Source organism: Microplitis demolitor, chromosome 6 (assembly GCF_026212275.2).
Source record: "Microplitis demolitor isolate Queensland-Clemson2020A chromosome 6, iyMicDemo2.1a, whole genome shotgun sequence".
Taxonomy (NCBI): domain Eukaryota; kingdom Metazoa; phylum Arthropoda; class Insecta; order Hymenoptera; family Braconidae; genus Microplitis; species Microplitis demolitor.
Genome location: NC_068550.1, coordinates 4,204,732 through 4,227,663, shown reverse-complemented (window position 1 = coordinate 4,227,663; position 22,932 = coordinate 4,204,732). Strand labels below are relative to the sequence as shown.

Below are 22,932 nucleotides of genomic sequence, written 5' to 3'. Positions count from 1 at the left end.
AGGAGTGCTGTCATCTGATGGTAAATTTATTAAAAAATTAAATGTCACTTTTGCTTACGTATACACTAGGTTAGATTACCGGTAAATAATTCCCACTGTGCAGTTGATGATTTTTTTTTTAATAATTAGTTGTAAATAATAATTAATTTTAAATAAATAAATAATTAAACTAAAAAACAATAAATCAAAATGACGAATAAAATAAAAGTCAAAGATAAATTAGAAGATGATACGTTAGATTTAAGTTTTTGTGATCTGCAAGAAGTACCGATACGTGAAATTGTAAGTTAATTATTTATATTTTAATTGTTTAATTATGTATTTAATTGTTTAATTTTTTTAGGTGGCAATTAAAAAAGCAACCCGATTGGACCTGTCAAATAATTCACTAGTTTCTATTCCTGTATGTAATTTATTATTTATATAAATTTGATAATTAATAATTATTAGTATTGTTAATTAATGAATGAATTAATTAATTATTGATTTCAGAATACGATAGTAAGTCTTACAAATATTATAAAACTTGATTTAAGTAAAAATATGTTGACTGAGATACCTGAAAATATTGGAGAAATGAGACAGTTACGACATTTAGATCTTTATAGTAATCAGGTATTTATTTTTATTCATATTTTTAATTCATTATTTCATTTTATAAGTTAACACCCGTAACTTTGGTCTGTCAGAATAAAATTGTCTGTTTAAAAAATTTAATTCGCTGTCAAATTTCGAAACTCCGTAAAAGTCAAATCTTTTCTCAACCAGGTCCAGTAGAATTTCATACATTCTCCGTAATAATTCATGTATGTCCGAAACGTTACATACTTGATGTCAATTGTTACAAATTATTAATTGAAATATTAATTGTTTTTTTAACTATGGATTTCCGTCATTTTACAAAAAAGTTAAAGAAGTGTCCGACTACTGCCTTGTATTCTGTAACTTTAACTCTAGAAATTTCAAGCCCTTAGCTGTCAAAGTTAGAGAGTCTTCATTGTTATTAAAAAATGTTCGAAATTCAAAGATACTTAATTGATAATAAAAAAAATCTAGATATACTTTAAAAACGGCCCAAATTATCCGAAAGTTATGCAGGTTGACTGTACTAGTTATCAAAACTAATATAAATTTTAATTTATTTTGTAGATAAGTAGATTACCATTGAGTTTGGGAGAGTTAAAAAATCTTAAATGGCTGGACTTGAAGGACAACCCACTGACAGCAGCCGTTGCTAGTGTCGCTGGACCCTGTAGTAACAGCAGTGACTGCCAAGCATGTGCTAGAAATATCGTAGCTTATTTGTCTCAAGTAAAGCAGTCTATTGAAGAGGAAAAAGTCCGCAGGAAGACAGCTGTCACAGAGGTTCCTGTTAAAAAGGAGGCGAAGAAGAAAAAGAAGAAGAATGTTGAAAAAATAGTTAAAGAATCTCCAGCTACTGAAGTTTTTACAGCAGATGTTAAAAATGGTGAGGTAGAGCATGAAATTATTACCGCTAAGGAAAGTCACCGAGGATTCTGCAGTGTCATCACTCGGATTTTATTGTCGACTATTTTGGTAACTTTGTTCCTTGGGATTTTATTTGTGGCGTTGATGATATTTTTACCTAAATACGATGAAACTTTGTCGGATATTATCACAAATTATCTGGAAGCTCAAACAAAATTGCCTGTTAAATATTACCAAGAGTTGGCTATAATTAAAAAAAATTTAATCGCTGAAGAAATCGTTATTCGTTCAAAAAAATTTATAGTAATAGGAGCTAATTATTATGGTAAAATTGTTGGTTATTTATCTGATAAATTTAATGAATATTTTAAATGAAGTGTTGGTTAATTTAAAATGATATATTTGTTTTTGAATTTCCTGACAATGCTCATTAATAAATCAGGAATTATTTATGAATAAAAGACTTACAGCCACTGAGTGGTTAAATTTATAAAAAAAAAAAAATAATAAAATTGATTAATTAATTATTTAAAATTTTAATTAAAACCATATATTAAAAATTATTACAAAATATACACAATATATTAATTAAAAATAATTATTTTTTAAAATTAATTGTCGTCATGATCATGAGATTTACTTATAATAGAAGAAATAGGTTTCGCTGTTATATTTAGCGATGACTCCATTTTATTAATTAACTTTTGAAACTTATTCAGTTTAAAGCCTTCGTCTTCGTGGTTGTCTAGACAGGCGTCAATAAACTCTTGGCTGCTTGAACGCCTGTTATTTTTTTCAGCAATTGTCAGTTCATTGATTACTTTGGACTTCCTCCCGCTGGCAAAACGATTCCAGGCTTTAGTAACATTATTAACAGTCTTATCAGATGAGGAACTTGAGCATCCAGAGTCACGTGATCTCGCGCGGAAGTCAGCTAGTATTGCAATGTCATCGTAAAGTTCTTCTTGAACGACGCTGGTGCTAACAGAGCCGTTGGTGGTTCCCGTCACGTCTAATTGACCCGAGTCAATTGGGTCCTGTGACCGTGGCACTTGGTAATGCTCCAACTCATTGTCCACGCCATTTGTCTTTGACCACAGCTCGCTCTGCGATAAATTCTTAACTCTTGACTGTTCATCGTTAATGCACAGCGATGACTCAACAGTAACCTCTGTTTCAACAATTTCATTATTATTTTGTAATTTTTCTTCCATGGTATTTCTCCACGAGCCAATGTCATCATAAAATTCCTCTGGCTCTTCATTAAATTTAACTGGATTGGGAATCGTCGGAGGTTTTGAATAAATAGGCCTCGGTGCTGGTGGACAATTATATTCAGCCATATTATCTAATTCAATCGTATTTTTGTTTATTTGAATCATCAGATCTGATACATCATCGTAGGTCGGTAATTCAACCGATCGATTATTTTTTTCATCAACTCGAATATCAGGTTTCGCATCTTGAATATCAGGTTTAGTGTCTTGACTATCAGGTTTTATGTCTTTAACACTCAATTTAACTTCCTTTGGTAAATTTTTTATTTTTTTTTTCTTCGAATCTTTTTTGTATCTCACGCGATTTAAAAATGATTTTTTCTTCGAAGATTCTTTGGTATTTTTGCAATCAACTGCTTCAATATCATCGTACATTACACTAGTTCTTTCATCTTGAACTTGACTTTTAATTTCATCAGCCTGCATATCATCATAATTATCTTTGTAGCTTTTACTTTTGCGCTTAGTCTTTCGTTCTTTTTTACCCGCGATGTCGTCGTAAGTATCCAGCGCTGGAGATACTTTGCCTTTATCTTTATGAATTTTAACTTTAGTAACATTCTGGTAGGTCGTGGGCTGCTTCAGCTCTTCAACCATCTGATAAATGTCATCTTCATAGTAAGCCTCGTCAGTAAAATCAACAGACTTGTCTTCATGAGGAAGTGACGGAAGTCTGCGAGGTATTCGTGCTGGTAATGGCGGAGGATTTACGTCACCATTGACCCCAGCTATTGTTTCTTTTTTCCTCAACTCAACCTCTTCAATGGCTTCGTTTTCTTTGGCTTCGGCACCAACATCTTGATACTCTTCCTCAATCTTTGGCTGCAAGTCAACGCCATTTGTCTCAGCCTCCGCTTCTTTTTTGACTCCCGTCCGGCAAATAATCGCGATCCACTGCTCCATTTCTTTGGGTGTCCTGGCAATAAACTGATAAGTTTTGTCACCAGGACAAAATATTTCAAATGCAGATTTACTGCGTTCAGAATCTCGAGGCGCGTAATCTGTTGCCGGGCGCGCTGAGTATCCGCGTATTGAAATTACGTCACTCGGCTGTTTATCATTCTTAGTAGCATAGAGCAACAAATGAGTTCCCACGAGACCTAAAATTCCCCAAGCACACAGCGAACATTAGTAATTAACAACTCAAGAAAAATACAATTAATTACATAAAAATAGAAATAAAACAAAGCAAGAAATTTCTTACCAACCCAAAGCTCGCGGAATTGATCAAAAAGTTGAAAGCCAAATAACCGACGCTCTTCTTTCTGAAACAGCGGACCACATTTGTGGGATTTACTACGCGTCTGCTCAGTCGAAAAACTCCGGTAAATTATTTTCAATTTATCCTGCTCATCATTCGCCGATGATTTACTAGTAAACTCTTGAAAGGTCTCGTAGTAATCCTGAGCCGAGTGTCGGGATACCCGAGGATTATCCGTATCGATGTACTCAGTGAGCTGCTGCTGATGATTATTATTGTCATTGATAGTATTGACTTCTCCAGACTTGACCACTGAGAGACCTTTACCTTTCCCGGCATTCATGTCAAGGTAAGGCTCCGGCGAGGAAGATCGTTGACCTGCTGATGCCAAGCTTGTTTTTGAACGACGTAAAAGATTACTCCTGTCATTCTCTAGCGTATCCGGCAGGTTTATTTCTTTGGACAAAAGTTCCAAGAACTTAACAAGATCTACAACAAAAAACGTAAAAAAAAAATAAAATATTTTACAGACATTAGCCAACAAGTAGTGGACAAGATTATTTACCGTTTAAAATACCAACAAGCTCAGCATCGATAGCCATAGTTGTGAATTGACGTCAGCGACTTATCAATTAAATAATCCACAAATGTATCATCACTCTCTGATGTCCATCAGCGTCAACTGTCCTGATATTTTCTCGCTCTGTAAACGTCTGAGCACATCTTTGTCTATCGACGAGTCATTTAATTTATCACCAGCAACACAGAACATATCATCTACTCAAACTGTTTTTGATTATTAAATTGTAGTTAAATAATAAATAATAAAATTTATATCTACACAATATATTTGTAAAACAGGAAGTTTTAATCGTCGACAGGATACCGTGCGATAAAAAAAAATTATCTATAAATGGTCATCTGGCAGCCGGAAGAAACGAAGATTCAGAGAATATAAAATAAGGAAATTAAGTTTTTATATAAAACACTTTTTTATTACAACTATTGTTTCTAATTTTTTTATATTAGAAATGACAGAATAATAAAGCGCGATTGAGTTTTAAATGAAGAGGCGTAAGACCAACGCCTTCAACTCCTTCGCAGCAATTTGTCATAAGAAATATATTTTTTTTTTTCTAAAAAAAAAAAAAAAAAAACTTATCTTTATCTTCACTTTAAATTTAAATTATTTAACGTCACTTCTCACGTAGATCAGCATTATCTAGTACGTGTATTAGAAGTGTAAATAAACCGCGTAGTTGTTACGTAAATCTCTACGTATTTTATCACTAAAACTATAGTAATTTGATTATTAAATAAAAAAAAAATAAAGTAACTAATAAGCGCGGCTCCAATTCAACTGACACAATTTTGAAATTTTGTAGAAGTAAGCAAATTATTGATGGACGAACTTTTAAATACTTGGTACGGATTTAAAGTACCGACAATAACATTAACGTTATTATTAAATATACAATCGGTTGGGTCTTTAAAGGCGTGTGCAGTAAACTCTCGGCTAGATTTACTGTCGACTCCCGCAGAGACATAACACGTCTCAAGTGTAAGTACATCGAGGCTCATGACATACCAGCGAGCAGCGACATCCACCACGCAAAATTTCCTCCTCTTCAATTCTGCCTCCTTCACCTCCTTCACCTCCTCCTCTTTCTCCTCCTTGTCCTCCTCATACTTCATCTCTTAACTCCCTTCGATGTCTAATCCTTTGCTGAGTCACTTACATTTTAATTCGTGTCAACTACTCTTCTCTTGGCTTCTATATACTTATATGTTGTTATTATTATTATTATTATATGTAATGTACTTGACTCTTATATACTTTACCAGATCACTCGATAACTAATCATATCATTTAGTAAATTTTATTGACAATAATAACTTTATTTAATTATTTAATTGGCGATGATATTAATGACATTTCATTTCATACTTTGTAACACTTTCTATGGAATAATAACAATAATTTATGTAAAACTTTCATAAATATTTATAGTTTTAGATATTTATATATGAAACAGAGTTTTAATTTTAGTAAATTATTTATTTTAGTTAATTAATTCGAATTTTTTGAATTATTCGTAAGTTTTTGAATAATTCGAGGCTATCCAAATTATTCATAAGTTTTTGAATTATTTGTAAGTTTTCGAATTATCCGTAAATTGTCGAATTGTTGGTAAATTTTCAAATAATTGAAAACTTCCCGATTTATTTGTAAATTTCCAAATAATTGGAATTTTTCTGATTTATTTGTAAATTTTCAAATTATTCGTAAATTTCCAATAACTGGAAACTTTCCAAATTATTCGTAAGTTTTTAAATTATTGAATTATTTGTAAACTCAAAAAATATTCGAATATTTACGAATAATTTTAAAAATTTTTTTGGGAGGATTTAAAACTCTAATATTTTTTCCAATAATTCAAATTTTAGTCAGAGGTAAAAAGAGCTCAGAAATTAATCTACAAAAAAACTATTTTTCATCACTCCAAAACTAAGCTCTCCATTGAATAACAACTGAATATTTGAAAGATGATCCAAATTTTCTTGATTCGAATCGAGCAATTTGAAAATTTACAAATAATTCGAAAACTTTCGGATAATTCGAAAAATGACGAATAATTCTATTTGAATTTCGTACACTTCTAATAACATGCTATCTTTAAAATATTTTCTGACATGCAACAGATGTGACAATAAAATAGTTAATTATAATTATAATTAAATATTTTAAAAATACCGCGTGATAAATGACGCGTTAAATGTCATGGGTACTAATAATAATAATAAATATAATAATAAGGCGTAAAGATTGTTATTGTCGGTAGAGTGTGTCGTGTAAGAGGTAAACATTTAGTTTGTTAAATAAAAAAAAAAAAAAATATGAAAACTCGTTTTCAGCGTCACGCGATTCTGTCACTTGAGCTGAAGGTTTTGTGCCCCAGGAGATTCCAGGCCGCATTTCATTTCTTAAATCGATCCTTTCTTAAATTAAAAAATTTACTGAAGGAAGACACGCAGATGTGAGTCTATTTATTTTTTTATTAACAGAAAAAATCAATGACGATCATCTTCGCGAGGAAAAACAATCTGCTGGACCCGCGGGGCGTAGAGGACTCTCTTGGTCCAGGGGTCGGTGTGAAATATACGGAATTTACAAGGCTCGCATCTCGCTGCGTGGATTAAAAAAGTAGCAGACTGCTCCCACCATCTTCTGACATCTCGACGTTTAGTTTCCCGGACTTGATAACTGATGAAACGTTCATCACGGGCGACTCGTTCGCTGTAACGTGGACAGGACAATCTAACACTAGATACTGAAAAACTTTCGCATGATTCATTGTCGATTGATTGTCTGGAATGCCGAGAAGTTCTGCGACTTCCAACTTTCAGCATTGAGGAATGAGTCGGCGCGCTAATGCGATCTAATCTCACTATTTTCTTCTTCCCTCTGCCCTTCTTAGGCTTCTTAACCCCGGTCGTTGTTGGAGTGGGTGTCGGAGACGTCGTTGAAGTTTCTTCCCTAGACTGTTGCTCGTGTACTGGAGATTTGCAAGCCTGTGGATTTCCGAAAAGCCCTTTTGACTCAGCAACTTTTATCATAAACAGCGAGTTGAACTGCATCATCTCCTTACGACGGGCTACTGCTAGATAACACCCGTCTTCAGCCAGAGGATTATCAGCAACTTCTTTATCTCCACTACTCGAATGTCCATAAAGTTCAAAAATATTTCCTATCTCAAACAGATCACTGTCGGGTACTTGAACCTGCGGCACCGGAGAAATTGAAGTTTCTTCATCATCTTCATCCCCAGAGCTCTTGGTCCGTGACTCCTGGAGTGCTGCTCGTTTTCCAGATCTTGATGATCTTCCACCGCTCTTTGGACTCGCGTCTTTAGTGGGAGTTCTTCTTCTCGGCTAAAAAAAATCAGCTTTGCAACGATAAAACTCAAATGAATGCTTAGCGAATAATTATTTAAAAAAAATATTACCAAGTGTTGGCGAGTGTGCTTGTCAACTGCCATCTTGTTTGCATACTGAACTACCTGCTGAAGCATCTCGACGGTCTCTGAAGGCAAAGTACTGTGTGCCTCGTATATGAGTAGCTGAACATTTGGCTTCATGAGTGTGTACTTCAGGCAACTCATTTGCTCAGCTAATAGTTTACGCGGTCGTTCTAATTGCGCTTGGTCGTCGACGTTTGTCAGCGACTCGAGTAGTTCTGTGTCACCTCCTCGTGCTACTATTAGGTCGACTATGTTTGTTAAACCTGTGTAAGAACATGGAGGAGTTGCTAACACTACTGTCGCACGCTCTAGTTCCGCGAACCCCGGGGCTGTGATATAACTGCATGGAGCCAAAGTAATTATCAACACTTTATTATTATTATTATTTTTTTTATATAAATTTTACCTTTCAGAAAATACTCGGTACTGTTTTTCACTGATTCCTAGGGCTGATAAATAGGCCTCGTACTCAGCACGTCGTGATTCTGCTCCAAAAGCTAGAAGTCTTCCAGCTTTTTTGATGTCAATTAATAGTCCAGCTAAATATCCAGTGTGTCTGGGTGCTATTAGATGCGTTAAAATTATTGGGCCACAGAGATGAGATACGCGAATTGTTTTGGCCAATGCCGCTGCTCCGAAGCACAATGAACGTTCCTGTAGATGAGCGCATCAATAAATATATAAAATAAAATAATTAATAATAAAACTTACGAGAAAAATAAAACGACAGTCGCGAACTAGATCAGATCTAGCCAATTGCTCACGAATTTTTTCATGAAGTACCACAACTTTGGGGCAAATTGGATCGAATGCGTAATTATTTTCTTTTAGTCGTCGCCAATTGGTTGATAATTTAAATCCCAGTTTACTCATTTCACTCATAAATTCAGCTTTTGTTGAAATTTTAATTGTATTTACCCAACCGGAAGCTATTGCTTCGTCATCTGTCCAGCAGACTCCTTCTTGTCTCAAGTGCTCAGGTAATAATTTGTCTAAAAATTTATTTTCACAACAACTGACACTTAATTATTTACTTAAATTGCGCGAAACGAACCTAGAGTGAGAGCTGACCCGCCGATTCTCAGCCGCGAGATGCTGGCCGCGAGCTTGGTCTTAATTTTCAGCAAAGATTCTTCAATACCCAGCAATCCTGCCTCTTTAAATAAACTCTTCCTCATTTCTAACTGGGCGATTTGAGAAGGATTTGTAAATTTTCGTCCCTGCATATCAAATAAAATCAACCAGACAATCCGCTCGTGATCTTTGAGCTCTTTGTTATTGACCCAGAAGCCAACGTCATCCAGTACTTGGTTAAAAATTTGTTTATCTAAACACAAAACCACAAAATTTAATTTACATTATTTTTTAGACAAGTAATTAAATTAAAATTTACAACGCAAGACATCATAGACTAGACCAAAAACCCGACGCATTTCAGCTTCATCTGTATACGAAGTTTGCTGCGGCAGCGACTCTCCCTGTAAAACTTTAGCTGCCAGCAGAATATCATTCAATCTCCAACCGGGTTCAATGTAAGCTTCAGTCATCGAACCCCCAGGACTTTCCAAGTGCCGCAAAAACGCCTGGCGCTTTGCTAAACTTTCATTTAAAATATCTGGGGAATTTCTGACCAAGTCATCTGGATTTTCAGCAATCGGTTCCCATTCCCAAGGGATCTCATCTTGAGATACCGGAGTTTTGACTCCTTCGACTTCGATATCTTCATCCGAAACTCTGGTCAATAAAATAAAATTAAAATAAGATAAACTAATTAATTAGCATGATGTTTATTACTCTTTATCAAGCGTCGAATCTAATTCCCGCTGAAGATCAACGAGCCGATAGTAAACTTGGTACCGCCACTCTTCATTACTAGGCAGCACCAACTCATCAAGTTCTCGCACACGATCTTCCTCTTCCGTGTGTTCGATAGATTCCTTCCAGTTGGACAGCATGACTTTGAAAACTTTTGAGTAAACACCAAACAAACTGATCTTTCTTCTTCTCTCCGCTCCATCTTCCGCTTCATCTCCACCCGATAATTTATCCGCGCTCCCGCTCATTGATAAACTTCTAAGCTCTAATTACTACTAGAGCGCAAGTCAATAATTAAATTCATTAATTAATTATTTAAATAGAACACAAAAAAAACCTAGTGCAAGATAGTTCCTGATGCCTTGAGCGTCAAGAAGAAACTGCAAGACCTCTTTAGTACTTTATACATTACGCTCGATACCGGCTTACAACGTCGCGTGTCAGTTAAATATCTTTATGTACCCGCTCCAAAGCTCGTCTCCCATTTTCATTGCGAATAAAGATTTGACAGATATGAGAATCGTGCTTTTATTCCTATTGTTCGATTATTCTTTCTTAATGCTCTATTTATTTAGCTATTTATTGCTTTATACTCTGCGCTATTTATTATAAAAACTTGCAAATAAATAAATTCCGGGATTTATTAATAAAAAATATCAGTAACTCATTTTTTTTACATAAATACATAAGTTATATTTATTAACAATATTAATATACAAAAATAAGTGTAAATATTTATTTAACGCATCATATAATATATATATATGTAAATGGCAGTCTAGTTATACATTCATAATAAATTAATTAAGAGCACTTGTGCGACTTGTTAGTAGTATTAAAATCTATGTAATTATCATTATTAATTATAAGATGAGACTAAAAAATTTTTCGCGGTGTGGGTGAATGATTTGGTGTTAAAATTTTCAATGGTGTGAAATTCACATGACCTAGGTGTTAAATTTTGGACTGTGTGAAATAGAAAGTTTACACCACCAGTGGTGTTTATAAGTTATTTATATTCAAAACTCGATTATTTTGACACCAGATATTTAATTTTTATTTCAAAATCAATAATTGTAATGATAATTTTTAACGACAGTACACCGCTTGATATTCCACATCAAGCAGACGATGTAAAATCTTCGGGGACCATTTTTATACCAAAAATTTTTTACAGTGCAATAGTGGGTTGAGTTTTTGATAAATTGAAAATAATTAAAAATATAATCATAATTTTTTTTGTAAATTGTATAGATTCAAATTCAAACCACGGGTTTTCATGATTTTTCTAAAATTATATATATTTTTTCCTTATTAGTAATTTTTTAAAAATTCCTCGTATATTAAAATTTCATACGTCACTATTTTATAATTAAATTCTTTAATGAAACTTGAAAATTTCTTTAACTGTCACGCTATTGGTCTCGTTATCTTCTATATATGTATACATAAATGTTAATATGAATATATTTAGTTGACATTCTTGTACTTGGTGAATAAATTATAAAGAACCCTGAGAGTTGATTTTAAATCAAGATTAACAATATCTTCGGGTCTTGCTTTTGGTTTTGGCAGACCGACGTCTTTCATAAGATCAAAAGCGAACGAAACGTTGTGGACTTTGTGGTCATGTGTCTTTGGTGAGAGATTAAAGCTGCCGAGAGGCACAAAGAAACCTTCCAGAAGACCCAACAGCAGAGTGAGATAAACTCCGTCGTGGAATTGTGTATCCAGGTCAGTAACTTCGAAATTCAGTTTGCTCAGATGTTTATTTACAAAGGACACGAGTGATTTTTTAACAACAGGCAACTTGTCGTGAGGATGATCAAAAAGCGTATCGAATGCGTCACGCTCGCAACGCATGCCCAAATCATCGTATGTTGACGTTATTTCCTCTCTGACAGTGCGATGAATCAATTGCCCGTCTTTTTTCTTAACAACCACCAGCTGAACAGCGACACGCTCTGGCAACCGCACTGGCGCCCGGTACTGACGCGCTAATCCAACAAGCAGATGCAATATCGCGACGATATTTTTTGAATGAACCGATTCAACGCTCCACTGATACGGTGGATAGCGTCCGAGAATTCGGTTTGCTGCCGACAGTACTACTTCCAATTTTTGTTTTTGTCCCTCTTCAGACTGCGTCACTTCCGGGACGTCAAGTTTTTCACCAGTTAATTTTTCTAAAATACATCAGACAAATTTTTTAAAAATAATTATTAATTATTCAAATTAAATACTGATAAATTACCAATTAGTTTTTGAATAACTTGTCCATCATATAAATCTTCGACGATGTCTTTGACGATAATCCTCTGCTGCGCAAGTTCGTCATTAATCCACTCGATGAGTATAAAAATGAGCTCCTGGAGCTTTGGATCTTCTAGAGAACCAGGTTGGATAATTGATCGTTCTTCATTCTCATCAAGTGTGTAATCCTCCGGTGGCATGTCCGGACTAGCAGCATATCCTGGTGAATCAATGGCATATTTGCCTTCCTCCTGAACTTCTTGGACTGGCAAAGATAAAATATAATTTAAAATTAATTCCTTGCATACTTAAATAAAAAAACAATTAAATTTGGTGCCTGTCCTTATATGGAGATTATTTATGATGTTATCGATGACGTGCTGGTAAATTTAAAAAAAATAATTGTCAATACACACCTTCTTTTATACGTTTTTTCCGACCCAGAGTTCCAATTTTATCCCAAAAACTCTCTTCCTTGTCTTCTTTTTTTGCTGATAAAGGTGGACGAGGTGATTTTGATCTTGGAGACGCCATAGCTGCACAATAATTACACAAGTTGTAGATATAAATATATAAATGGTACTCGCACCAATTACATGTGTTGGTGGAGATGGGAATGGTGGGAAGAGGGGACTGGAGATCAAGACGTCACCATTTCAGAATAAACTCTTGCGTCAGTATCCTCAGTGTGTACATAATTTGCTATAGTCTATGCCACATACTTTTTACTCTGTTCTTTTTTTGTTTACTTTTATTTTTTTAATTACTCACCTGGAATAAGGAACTGAACCATCAGTTCAAATAAAGAATATATATATTGAGTATTTTATAAATAAATAAATTAATTAATTACCTTCTAGATTAGCTTCGTCTCCATCATCAATTTCTAACTCAGGACTTTCAAAGTCATCAGCAATTTCTGAGTCATTTTTAATTTCAAATTTTTTATGGACAACACCAACAACTCGAGGACATTTATCATCATCTTCAGAATTAACTTTAATATTTTCTACTTTAAATTGCTGACAATATTCTTCAGTAATTTTAGAATTCATTATTTTGAATAATTTAAAAATATATGAATATATAAGTTATTAGCTGAGCTATTAATATTAAACTGAACTTATTTTTCTTTATGTTAATCATTACCAGGAAGTATAACGTCCGGAGAGATAAGAACGCGATAATGTATAAATATTTTTCAACCGCGGGAAATTTAAATTTTAAACGCAGAAAAATGGAATGGGAGAATGCGCACGCAATTGATTATTTTTACTCGACACCGGAGTCGCGGTGATGTTTGGAGTTGAAAATATTTTTTATTTAATTTACATATATTTTTTATAAATAAATAAATAAATGATGGCAGTTTTTCGTATTGCTGAGAGGTGTTCGATATCATCGTTTATTAAAATACCTGGTGTAGCTTACACGTCATCGGCGGCAAAAACTCCAGCAGATAAACCTGAATCTACAGGTAACCTAACTAATGAAAATTATTTATATATTTGTATAATAAGTAGTAATTAAATATATAAAATTAATTGACAGGTGAATTCCGAGTGTTTCAATTGATACCAAAAAAAGAAGAATTTGTAAAAACTAAAATTAATCGGATAGAAATACCCCCGCGGTCGGATCAAATGGCTGTTGATCAAGACTGGCCGTCAGTATGGCCAGCTGCAAGGACATTTCATCCAGCAGTGGTGCCGTTGCCCATCCGTCAGGGATATCCTAAAAAAAATGAAGCGCCTCCGAGCAAGTGGGGAAATATGGAGCTGATGAAAATACCAAATTTTCTCCATCTGACACCACCAGCTATAAGAAGACACTGCGAGGCTTTGAAACAATTCTGTACTGAGTGGCCAGTCGGCTTGGAGACAAATGAAAAATGCGACAAACATTTTCCTCAGGAGTACATTTACTCAGATTACTGCTACTCCTCTCCGACAATACGAGATCCGTTATCGAGAATCGTGACATTGAGAATTAAAGTATCAGCTTTGAAACTTAATCCTCGTGCTAAAGATAAACTTTTGCGATTACTCGGTCCTAGGTACGATGAAAAAACTGATTATTTGACTATCGTGACTGATAGATGTCCTACGAGGAAACAAAATCGCGATTATGCTGACTATCTTTTGACTGCAGTCTACCAGGAATCTTGGGTAAGATAATAAACAAATTAATTACGATGATAACTTTGAATAAATAAAATTATTTTTTATTTTTACAGCGAGTGGAGCCATGGGAGCTGGAAAAAACACTAGCAGATATGGAGTATTACGACTGGGATAAAAATGTAAGCCGGAAAAATCTAGTGTCCATTCGTGCATGGCCCGGAGATCCACCAGAAGATCTTGACTACGAAACAATTCCTAATGTTACCGAGTATAAGATTGCAGTAACGGATCTTATCAACGTCGGAGAAGATCATTTTACTGTTAATAAATATCGTGAATCAGTTAAAAATTTATTGCACTTAAAAAAAACTCAAGCTAATTCTAATTAATTAAATAAACTAAAATTAATATACATAAATATAATGACATTATTATTGTTATTTTATAATTAATATATTATTTATAAGTATCAGAAACTAAGAGTATCAGTAGTTTTTGTCCCGTTCCTTTTTATCTGGCACTTTATCGTTGAATATTTCCTAAAAAAAATATTGATTATTAATTATTTGTTTAATTAAGTCCATTTAGACAGTGCCCTCCCCCCACTTTTGAAAAATTTTTAATGACTTTAAACTTTCATAAGTGTATCATTTTGTCAATTAATTAGATTTAATCAATAGATTTTTTTTTTAAATTATTTACTGTTGACATCAATTGGGAGTAAAACGAAATTTGAAAAATAAATTTCAACAAAATTTTCATGTTAATTTTATAATTAAAATTTTGTAAGCAAAATTTTATTCAAAAAATTTTTTTTTAACTCCTAATTGATGTCAATTTTTTTTTAATTTTATATCTTAGTGGAGTTTCCTTTTTTCAATTAAAGTTTTAATTTTTTTCTAATTAATTTATAAAATTTTGAAGTCTTTGTATTTTTAAAAAGTAGGGGACACTGTCTGAGAATTCATTAAATGATAATTTTGTTTTAAATACTCACATATTCATCTAGAGCTTGCATGATAAGTTTTATTGGATCAGGAAGATCACTCGAAACAGATCTACTGGTAACGATTGCTGGTATTATTGATCGTGATCTATCAAAGAGTGACACAAATGATTGGAGCAGAAATGCAAGAAATGCTAATGATGCAAGTACACTTATTGGATCAAATGTTCTGTAAAAAATTTATTACCCAGCTACCAATTAATTTAATCAATTGATTTATTTATTTTTTAGAATACTTACGAATAAAATGCCGGAGTACCGTAGCCGTAATAACTTCGTGCCAAACTCGTGTCTGAGTCAAGTCGTGATTTGAGACCTGGAGAATTGTAAAAATTTAATCTCTCGGCAAGACTACAGAATGATGAGCGACAGAGCATACTTGGTGATAAGTACCAAGAAGAATTATCTTTATCTTTATATTTATATTTGTAAGCGCAAGCCTCTGAAATTGATAGTAACAAACTGATTATAAATTTTAAGTCCATTGTCATTGAGTACTCATGATTTAAATCTATCGCACTTGAAATATTTTTTGAAACTGAAGAGATCGTGGCCTAGTTTACTTTTATAAAGCTCAAGATCGGATTGTCGTGAGCCTGAAATGCTCCAGTTAACTATTATTACTCCTTATTGCACGTGATTACGTACGATTCTTTTGACAATTCATGATCTTACTCCATGACGGATATAATTTTTAAAATATTTACAATTGGAAAATTTTTTCATTTTTGCAGAAACATTTCAGGGAGAAAGCATAGAAAATTATTTAACCATAAATTATTTTTATATAATTTTTTATAAGTTTAAAATTTTGTTTTTGCTAGTAAACTTTCAAGAAAAAATCTAATTAATTAATGAAGACGTCATACAATTAAATTTATAATCATGATTTTGTTTTTTAATAAATAAAAAATGAAAAATATCTGATTATAAAATTCAAATATTTAAAAAAATTAAACGATCAAATAAAACTTTTACGCGGGTTCAATTTTCAGTTTAAAAAAGGAAAACTAATTATTTTTTAAAATTAATTTATAAACTAATTAATTATAAGATCCCATAGAAGTATCTCTTATTTCTAATTCCTTTATAAAATATGATAACTCGACCTAAAGTTTCCTGTTGATAAGCAATTCCTGCTTCGAACCTTCCGCGGTCAATAATTTATTGCACAATACTATAAATTATATTTATTGCCAAAGTTTCGGCTTATAATCCAAACCATCATCAGTTCACTAAACTAAAATAAAAAAAACATTACAATTAAAACAAATTTTTACTTACTGACTCGATAACGATTAAAATTACAAACCGTATCCTTATCATAAAATAATTTACACAATTGTGCAATAAATTATCGATCGCTAAACGCTCGGAGTAATTTCTCAAGTGATTAAATTAAAATTATTAATGACACCTGTCAAAAAGTAAATTAACAATTAATATAAGTAATAATTCATTCAATCTAGTTATAAAAAATATTTACCACAAAAAAAAAATATTTTCCAGGTGATAAATTTTGAATGATCAATAATAATTTATCATTTAATGGTAGTAGGGGTGTCAAAGTGTGATATATTAAGACAACCAGTAGCTTCAGGTGAAATAAAATGGTGCAGCTGAAAAAGTCGACAGGTAATTTATCATTTATAAATTTATTTATCATAATTCTAAGATTCTTATATAATTTTATTTTATTTAATAGAACTGAGCAAAAAATATCAGCAGAAATTCCAAATATTCTGATTCCGTGGACTTCAAGGAGTCTTCAGTAATTTTTATCTAAACTTTTCTTTGAAACAAATCTTCGAAATGCAAAATTAAGAACGAGGCTCGATGCTCTACTCTATAATCTAGCTCTACGTTTTCATTTTTAAAAATATACATTTGTTTAAGAAAAAAACGTAAACTAAGTTTCCATTTACTGCTAAAGTGTAGCAAGGATGTGACGTTCGTCGACTTGAATATGATAGAGAAAAAGTTCAGACCTCTTTTGCTAAAAAACTCAGGAACTGGACTAAATTACAGACATCACTGGACCAAAGGTTTAATTCAAATAGTAGTTCCTTATCTAGATTCAAAAGACGTAATCAGCATCTCGGTATAAATTTTTTGTAAAGGACACGACTCTGGATCCATCTCATTAAAATTAATGGCCTCTAATTATACTATTCATTTAATAATCAAGTCTTTAATAAAATTTCAACGTTAATTACCATAATCAAGTGCAATTTCAAAGCTTAATTAATAATTAATTAAATAAAAATGCAGTAATTTTTTACTTGTTCAATTCATGGTTAAAAATTTGAAACTTTCTTCTTTACCGACCCGCCAAAATAATTCGCGCGTGTCGGCTTTTCACGTTCAGTTCGGTTCCAGCACTTGAGCTCGATTGATGTTTTTAAAAAATAAAAACAAACAGCATCAGTAAAAAATAAATGATTTAAATAAAACAAAACAGTAATAAAAATAATCGACATCAGCCACGTGGGCCGAAAATTTACATGACACGAATAAAATACCATTTCAATTCCGGAAACGATATAATATGTAGAAGAGGAATTTTAAAAATGATAAGGTTATCAAGTACGTTGTCACATAAATTTAAAAATTAAATATTACATATATATAATTAAGTATAGATGCATAAGAGAAAACATCAGAATCTCTAGTATCAAGAGAACTGGTACTGATTTAAATAATAAAATAAAATAAATAGTGACAGTGCCATCAAGATGCAAGTTAGTGAGCATGCATTATGGAATCAGATATCATCAGCATTATTCTACGGAGTTTCGTCATTTTTAATCACCGTCATCAACAAAACTGTGCTGACGACATACAATTTTCCATCATTCCAAGTACTGGGTCTCGGGCAGATGTTATCGACGATAATTATTCTGTATATTGCTAAAAAACTCCACTATGTTGATTTTCCTAACCTAGAAGTATCAACACTACCTAAAATATTTCCATTGCCACTTATTTACATTGGGAACATGATATTTGGTTTAGGAGGAACAAAGCAACTGAGCTTGCCCATGTTCACAGCATTGAGGCGATTCAGCATTCTGATGACAATGATTGCTGAGTACTACATGCTGGGCATCAAGCCACGTATGTCTGTGCAGTTGAGTGTACATACTATGATAATTGGTGCCATTGTTGCAGCTTCTGATGACCTGGCATTTAATCTAGAAGGATATATATTTATATTTTTAAATAATTTGTTCACAGCAGCTAATGGAGTCTACACTAAAAAAAAATTAAATTCAAAAGAGCTAGGAAAGTATGGGCTCATGTATTATAATTCTCTGATTATGTTCCTGCCCTCGATTATTGTCGCCTGGTGGACTGGTGACATCAACAAGGCGGTGGAGTTTCCCCACTGGATGAACTTGATATTTATTGTGCAATTTTGCTTGTCATGTATCATGGGATTTGTTTTGTCTTATAGCGTTTTGCTCTGTACATATCATAACTCGGCTTTAACTACGACTATTATTGGCTGTTTGAAAAATATAACTGTTACTTATTTAGGGATGGTTGTGGGTGGTGACTATATATTCTCGTGGTGGAATTTTATTGGATTAAATTTGAGTGTACTGGGAAGTTTGATTTATACTTGGGTTACATTTAAACCAAAAGATGTTGTCGAGCCAAAATATTCACCGCTTGTTAGTACGCCTAATAAAATTCAAGTTATATGATTTTTATTTATTTAGGTTTTGGAAATTTAGTGTCATTTAATCAATTACTTGATGATTATGCAGCAGCGTGATTTATTTTTTTTAGTATTGAAATATTTAGTCGCTTAATTGTAAATTTGAAAATTATTAAATGTTTGAAATTTTAATTCTGAGAAAACTATTGAGTTTACGTAAAAATTTATAGAGACCTTTTTTGTAGAGAATTAATTTCTGTACAAAAAAGGTCTCTTTAGAATTTTACGTAACTTTAATAGTTTAATTAGAATTTGAATTTAAAAAAAAAATCGATTTTAAAAATTGTACATTCATTTGTAAATAAAAAAAATTTTGTTTAAATTAAATTTCTGAGAAAATTATTGAGTTTATGGAAAAATTTATAGAGATATTTTTTGTAGAGAATTAATTTCTCTACAAAAAAGGTCTCTTTGTATTTTTACGTATCTTTAATAGTTTACTCAAAATTTTAATTTGAAATAAAAAAATAAAAATGTACAGTTAAAATTTTCCGAGCGCGTTTTTAAAATTTTAAATTGCATTTAAATTATTCACTTTACATAAAAATTTATAAGTATCTTATTTTTACAGAATAAAATTATCTACAAAAAAGGTCTCCACAAATTTCGACGTAAACTTTATAATTTATGAGTTATTTAATTTTAAATTGAATATTTTTTTATTAAATTACGCCAGGTTTTAATTATTTTTTCATCAACTTGCAGTTATGTAAATAAAATTAAAAATTAAATTAAATTAAATTAACAATTTCTATAAAAAAAAATAAACTAAAATAAAATAAAACCGCGAACATAATTACCAAGTAGAAGTAAAACATCTCGCGGGATTCGAGAAGTGCCATTAATATAAGAATTTATGTACTTTATAATTAATTATTAAGTTTCCTAATTACCTGAATGGCAAAATTAAATTAGTATTTAGCAAAACCAAAGTTATATTGTAAAGTATTTTATACAAAGTAATAAAAAAGTAAGGCCTTGGTCAGTGCCGTTGATAACGTGTATGAATGTAAAGATAAATAAAATATTTGATAAACTGTAATATCAGTAATTGATTTTCATTTATTCAATCCTATACTTTACTGATTACAGGTACACTACTAAGAAGATATTCAACCGCATCCGGTAATGAGTTTGCCGACTTTTATGTCAAGAATCACGTAGAGTTGACGAGTCTCCAGCGCGCGGTTCTCGCTGGAGGTTCTGCTGTTGTTTCGTTAATAGATCCATCACGCGGAGATATGATTGCTTGTCTCGGCGAAACAACAGGCACACAGGCCTTGAAATATTGCCATCAACGCTTGCTATTATCGCCCGAAGGTGCTAAAATCCTGAGTGATAAGCCTCGTATCAATACCAAGACCGTTGACTTTTCTCAGCTGAAAGAGCTGCCCGATAATACTCTAGGAAAAATTTACTATGATTTTTTATCAGTAAACGTAAGCTCCAGTCACCTGATTAATTTATTTAAAACCCTGCAATACTCAATTAACAATAATAATATTTCTAGAAAGTATCACCGGATTCAAGAGATGACGTTAAATTTATAGATGACATAGAGTTAGCATACGTGATGCAGAGATATCGCGAAGTTCACGATATATTTCATGCAGTTCTGTTGATGCCAACAACTATGCTCGGTGAAGTGAGTGTCAAGTGGGTGGAAGCACTTCAAACCAAGTTACCCATGTGTATCGGAGGTGCATTGTTCGGTGCTGCTCGTCTACGTCCTCGGTATATAAATTTATATTCATATCAACGTAAACATTAATCCACGACTACAACTCCAGTTAAATATACAGAGCTTGCCTACAGCAATCATAACATCAATTCACTCGCTGTATTTTTAAAATAAAAATAACAAGTAGTTTTTTTTTTAGCCAAAGAAAACTCTACGTCAAGTATCATCTGCCTTGGGCTATTAATACTGGAAAAAATTCTGGGTTTCTTTTAAATACGTACTTTGAAAAAAGGTGGGAACAATCACTCGATGACTTCCACAGAGAAATGAACATACACCGGCTGGTATAAATTAATATGTATGTATAATGAACAGTAAAATAATCGGAAGTAAATTAGGAGTAATTGCGAGTTTAATTTCGGAGTTCCGGAGCCAAAAAAAATCACTCCGGAGGGATATTAATTTTATTTAAATCCACATTTACTCTGAGAAAATGAACTAGTCATCTGTTCCGTATTCAACCCGCGTTCACTCCGCAATTTTTTACAGTTAATTTATAGATAATTAAATAAATAAATAATTTAAGAGTTACACAGTATAACAATTTTTTTTTATTGATTGTAACACTGGAAATATTAAGAATATAATTTTTCAATGAAATACGATAATCCATATTACAAAATTTTGTGTTACGGTAAATATATATATATATATTTTAATATATATATAATTTATTATTAATTATATTATATAATATATATATTTGTTGTTTATTTAGAACTACAGATTGTTGTTTAATAAATCTATCAACTACTTGGAGACATTAAATCATTCGGGCATCTGATTATTATTTTAAAAACTTGATTTAATGTTTAGAGTCGATACTGTCGCGTGATTATATATGTACAGACTACAAATTAGTACATTATTACCATAATAATAATAATAAATAATTAATTAATTAATTAATTAATTATCATGTTTCATCAACAAAGCAAATACTGCATTATAACAAACAACTAGTTTCACTTTAGCCCAATAATTAATTGTCATAATTTGCAATACCATATATCACGAGTGATGCAACTCCCAAAAATTGATTGTCGTATAAATTGTCATTCCTCGTAGTATTTTATCAATAATATATAATAATACCGCGGTTTCATAACATAAATTTTTAATACTAATCCAGCATTTATTTAAATAATAATAATAATTATTATTATTATTTATCCTTTATCTCTTGTAAACATTTTTAAATAGCTTATATTTATATATATATATATCTTTAAGAAGAGTTATCAAGCAATTTGTGTCACATGACATATCACAATCTGATGATTGCATTTGTGGTACTTCTTATGTCTTAATTGTCATTGTAAAACTACATTATTAAATTAAATTAATGCAAATTAAATTCAATAATTTGTTCCATAGAGTACAGAGGATAATACTACAGTAACAATTATTTTCGCCATGTAATGCAAACGATAGTTAACAAATAAATTGTCTATGATGAATAGAGGAAGAGCAGCGGCGTACTCGAGCGACAATGCACTCATGTTAAATACGATTACAATGATAATAATAATAGTACTGACAATTATAATAATAATAACAACAACGTGAATAGAAGCCGTAAGAGCAAGTACTCGCATACCTGAGCGGCGAAGAGGAAAAGGTACAGGTGTATTATATTATTAATTTACCAGAAGTCCACTCAACTATACATATATATCTTAAATTTCTTATGTAATCCTTCGTTACAAGTTCATTATTATATTAACATATAAATATTAATTATCAATAATAATATATATTTATATTTATCATGAGCATGATATAAATTTAACGACACGTCTTTGGCTTACATTGAAGACTAGGATATGTGGGACGCAACGTGAACGTTAACTCATGAAGCGTTTTCTCTTAAATTTACCGTCGTTGATAATTGCATTTTTTTTTAATGTTATTATTAAACATGATTAATTATTATTAACTTTTATCAATAAACTCCACATCTCATATATCATAATTTATAATCTAATTTTTATATTGACTGGTTCTAATGACTAATAGAGGAAAACGGTTAAAAAATAAAATAAAAAACTAGATAATTAGATTTTATGTCTACTCTTGTCGGCGGTCTTTTAATATTGTTTTTTTTTCTTTTTTTATCGATGAGCTGGAGAAAAATTAGCACTTGACATGGATTATAAAAAATCTTACCTTGTAGATGCTTATAAATAAATTACGATTATGCTTACAGGAAGAAGATAAACCTAGTTGAGCATAAGTTAGTTGGCCAGAGCACATCCCTCGGCTAGTGTTGGTGGTGATTGATGATTGTACATACAATATATATTATATATATATATATA

At 32.0% G+C, this 22,932-nt stretch overlaps 7 protein-coding genes across 10 annotated transcripts; 3 read left to right on the top strand and 4 right to left on the bottom strand.

The window, feature by feature from the left end:
* Positions 1 to 78: 78 nt before the first annotated feature.
* Positions 79 to 1,921, top strand: LOC103573496 (leucine-rich repeat-containing protein 59). Its single transcript, XM_008552620.3, has 4 exons — positions 79 to 282; positions 344 to 403; positions 493 to 615; positions 1,150 to 1,921. The coding sequence occupies exons 1-4, from the start codon at positions 190 to 192 to the stop codon at positions 1,822 to 1,824; spliced, it is 951 nt and encodes a 316-aa protein (XP_008550842.1). The 5' UTR covers positions 79 to 189; the 3' UTR covers positions 1,825 to 1,921.
* Positions 1,922 to 1,992: 71 nt separating this feature from the next.
* Positions 1,993 to 5,051, bottom strand: LOC103573488 (uncharacterized). Its single transcript, XM_008552608.2, has 3 exons — positions 4,493 to 5,051; positions 3,931 to 4,416; positions 1,993 to 3,826 (listed from the first exon to the last, which is right to left on the bottom strand). Exons 1-3 carry the CDS (start codon positions 4,527 to 4,529, stop codon positions 2,061 to 2,063), a joined length of 2,289 nt encoding a protein of 762 aa, XP_008550830.1. The 5' UTR covers positions 4,530 to 5,051; the 3' UTR covers positions 1,993 to 2,060.
* A 1,948-nt stretch (positions 5,052 to 6,999) lies between these two features.
* On the bottom strand, positions 7,000 to 10,012 carry LOC103574095 (uncharacterized). The gene is made up of 7 exons (XM_008553453.2): positions 9,744 to 10,012; positions 9,343 to 9,683; positions 9,004 to 9,276; positions 8,661 to 8,941; positions 8,356 to 8,603; positions 7,935 to 8,289; positions 7,000 to 7,860 (listed from the first exon to the last, which is right to left on the bottom strand). The coding sequence occupies exons 1-7, from the start codon at positions 10,010 to 10,012 to the stop codon at positions 7,000 to 7,002; spliced, it is 2,628 nt and encodes an 875-aa protein (XP_008551675.2).
* Positions 10,013 to 10,428: 416 nt separating this feature from the next.
* LOC103573477 (beta-parvin) lies at positions 10,429 to 13,119 on the bottom strand. The gene is made up of 4 exons (XM_008552597.3): positions 12,871 to 13,119; positions 12,434 to 12,553; positions 12,019 to 12,282; positions 10,429 to 11,950 (listed from the first exon to the last, which is right to left on the bottom strand). The coding sequence occupies exons 1-4, from the start codon at positions 13,070 to 13,072 to the stop codon at positions 11,235 to 11,237; spliced, it is 1,302 nt and encodes a 433-aa protein (XP_008550819.1). The 5' UTR covers positions 13,073 to 13,119; the 3' UTR covers positions 10,429 to 11,234.
* A 156-nt stretch (positions 13,120 to 13,275) lies between these two features.
* Positions 13,276 to 14,563, top strand: LOC103573469 (28S ribosomal protein S35, mitochondrial). The gene is made up of 3 exons (XM_008552584.3): positions 13,276 to 13,494; positions 13,569 to 14,185; positions 14,254 to 14,563. Exons 1-3 carry the CDS (start codon positions 13,377 to 13,379, stop codon positions 14,527 to 14,529), a joined length of 1,011 nt encoding a protein of 336 aa, XP_008550806.1. The 5' UTR covers positions 13,276 to 13,376; the 3' UTR covers positions 14,530 to 14,563.
* On the bottom strand, positions 14,470 to 16,501 carry LOC103573464 (uncharacterized). Of its 2 annotated transcripts, XM_053739748.1 has the most exons (4): positions 16,256 to 16,501; positions 15,387 to 15,588; positions 15,138 to 15,315; positions 14,470 to 14,679 (listed from the first exon to the last, which is right to left on the bottom strand). In XM_053739748.1, exons 2-4 carry the CDS (start codon positions 15,521 to 15,523, stop codon positions 14,626 to 14,628), a joined length of 369 nt encoding a protein of 122 aa, XP_053595723.1. In that variant the 5' UTR covers positions 15,524 to 15,588; positions 16,256 to 16,501; the 3' UTR covers positions 14,470 to 14,625. The 2 variants fall into 2 exon arrangements, with proteins under 2 accessions (XP_053595723.1, XP_008550794.1); XM_008552572.2 differs by lacking the exon at positions 16,256 to 16,501 and having other exon boundaries at positions 15,387 to 15,871.
* A 995-nt stretch (positions 16,502 to 17,496) lies between these two features.
* On the top strand, positions 17,497 to 22,889 carry LOC103573404 (ubiquinone biosynthesis protein COQ4 homolog, mitochondrial). 3 transcript variants are annotated; one of them, XR_549164.3, is made up of 6 exons: positions 17,497 to 17,732; positions 19,963 to 20,309; positions 20,381 to 20,604; positions 20,751 to 20,909; positions 21,989 to 22,232; positions 22,821 to 22,889. XR_549164.3 is itself a non-coding variant. In XM_008552483.3 (4 exons), exons 1-4 carry the CDS (start codon positions 17,651 to 17,653, stop codon positions 20,899 to 20,901), a joined length of 804 nt encoding a protein of 267 aa, XP_008550705.1. In that variant the 5' UTR covers positions 17,497 to 17,650; the 3' UTR covers positions 20,902 to 21,979. The 3 variants fall into 3 exon arrangements, 2 of the variants coding, with proteins under 2 accessions (XP_008550705.1, XP_008550721.1); XM_008552483.3 differs by lacking the exons at positions 21,989 to 22,232; positions 22,821 to 22,889 and having other exon boundaries at positions 20,751 to 21,979; XM_008552499.3 differs by lacking the exons at positions 21,989 to 22,232; positions 22,821 to 22,889 and having other exon boundaries at positions 17,497 to 18,155; positions 20,751 to 21,979.
* Positions 22,890 to 22,932: the final 43 nt, after the last annotated feature.

Excerpts from the sequence above, each read along its gene's own strand:
- LOC103573404 (XM_008552499.3), top strand. The coding sequence starts at position 17,882 with ATGCAAGTTAGTGAGCATGCATTATGGAATCAGATATCATCAGCATTA. Across the intron at positions 20,310-20,380 it reads ATGATTTTTTATCAGTAAAC|AAAGTATCACCGGATTCAAG; the intron begins GTAAGCTCCAGT and ends TAATATTTCTAG. Across the intron at positions 20,605-20,750 it reads GCTGCTCGTCTACGTCCTCG|CCAAAGAAAACTCTACGTCA; the intron begins GTATATAAATTT and ends TTTTTTTTTTAG.
- LOC103573477 (XM_008552597.3), bottom strand. The coding sequence starts at position 13,072 with ATGAATTCTAAAATTACTGAAGAATATTGTCAGCAATTTAAAGTAGAA. Across the intron at positions 12,554-12,870 it reads AGACGAAGCTAATCTAGAAG|CTATGGCGTCTCCAAGATCA; the intron begins GTAATTAATTAA and ends ATTATTGTGCAG. Across the intron at positions 12,283-12,433 it reads GAAAAAACGTATAAAAGAAG|TCCAAGAAGTTCAGGAGGAA; the intron begins GTGTGTATTGAC and ends TATCTTTGCCAG.
- LOC103573469 (XM_008552584.3), top strand. The coding sequence starts at position 13,377 with ATGATGGCAGTTTTTCGTATTGCTGAGAGGTGTTCGATATCATCGTTT. Across the intron at positions 13,495-13,568 it reads AGATAAACCTGAATCTACAG|GTGAATTCCGAGTGTTTCAA; the intron begins GTAACCTAACTA and ends ATTAATTGACAG. Across the intron at positions 14,186-14,253 it reads CAGTCTACCAGGAATCTTGG|CGAGTGGAGCCATGGGAGCT; the intron begins GTAAGATAATAA and ends TTATTTTTACAG.
- LOC103574095 (XM_008553453.2), bottom strand. The coding sequence starts at position 10,012 with ATGAGCGGGAGCGCGGATAAATTATCGGGTGGAGATGAAGCGGAAGAT. Across the intron at positions 9,277-9,342 it reads AGTCTATGATGTCTTGCGTT|ATAAACAAATTTTTAACCAA; the intron begins GTAAATTTTAAT and ends TTTTGTGTTTAG. Across the intron at positions 8,604-8,660 it reads ACTGTCGTTTTATTTTTCTC|GAACGTTCATTGTGCTTCGG; the intron begins GTAAGTTTTATT and ends GCTCATCTACAG.
- LOC103573464 (XM_008552572.2), bottom strand. The coding sequence starts at position 15,637 with ATGACAATGGACTTAAAATTTATAATCAGTTTGTTACTATCAATTTCA. Across the intron at positions 15,316-15,386 it reads GGTACTCCGGCATTTTATTC|AACATTTGATCCAATAAGTG; the intron begins GTAAGTATTCTA and ends AATTTTTTACAG. Across the intron at positions 14,680-15,137 it reads TGCAAGCTCTAGATGAATAT|GAAATATTCAACGATAAAGT; the intron begins GTGAGTATTTAA and ends TATTTTTTTTAG.
- LOC103573488 (XM_008552608.2), bottom strand. The coding sequence starts at position 4,529 with ATGGCTATCGATGCTGAGCTTGTTGGTATTTTAAACG. Across the intron at positions 4,417-4,492 it reads GCTTGTTGGTATTTTAAACG|ATCTTGTTAAGTTCTTGGAA; the intron begins GTAAATAATCTT and ends TTTTTGTTGTAG. Across the intron at positions 3,827-3,930 it reads ATTCCGCGAGCTTTGGGTTG|GTCTCGTGGGAACTCATTTG; the intron begins GTAAGAAATTTC and ends GGGGAATTTTAG.
- LOC103573496 (XM_008552620.3), top strand. The coding sequence starts at position 190 with ATGACGAATAAAATAAAAGTCAAAGATAAATTAGAAGATGATACGTTA. Across the intron at positions 404-492 it reads ATTCACTAGTTTCTATTCCT|AATACGATAGTAAGTCTTAC; the intron begins GTATGTAATTTA and ends TATTGATTTCAG. Across the intron at positions 616-1,149 it reads TAGATCTTTATAGTAATCAG|ATAAGTAGATTACCATTGAG; the intron begins GTATTTATTTTT and ends TTTATTTTGTAG.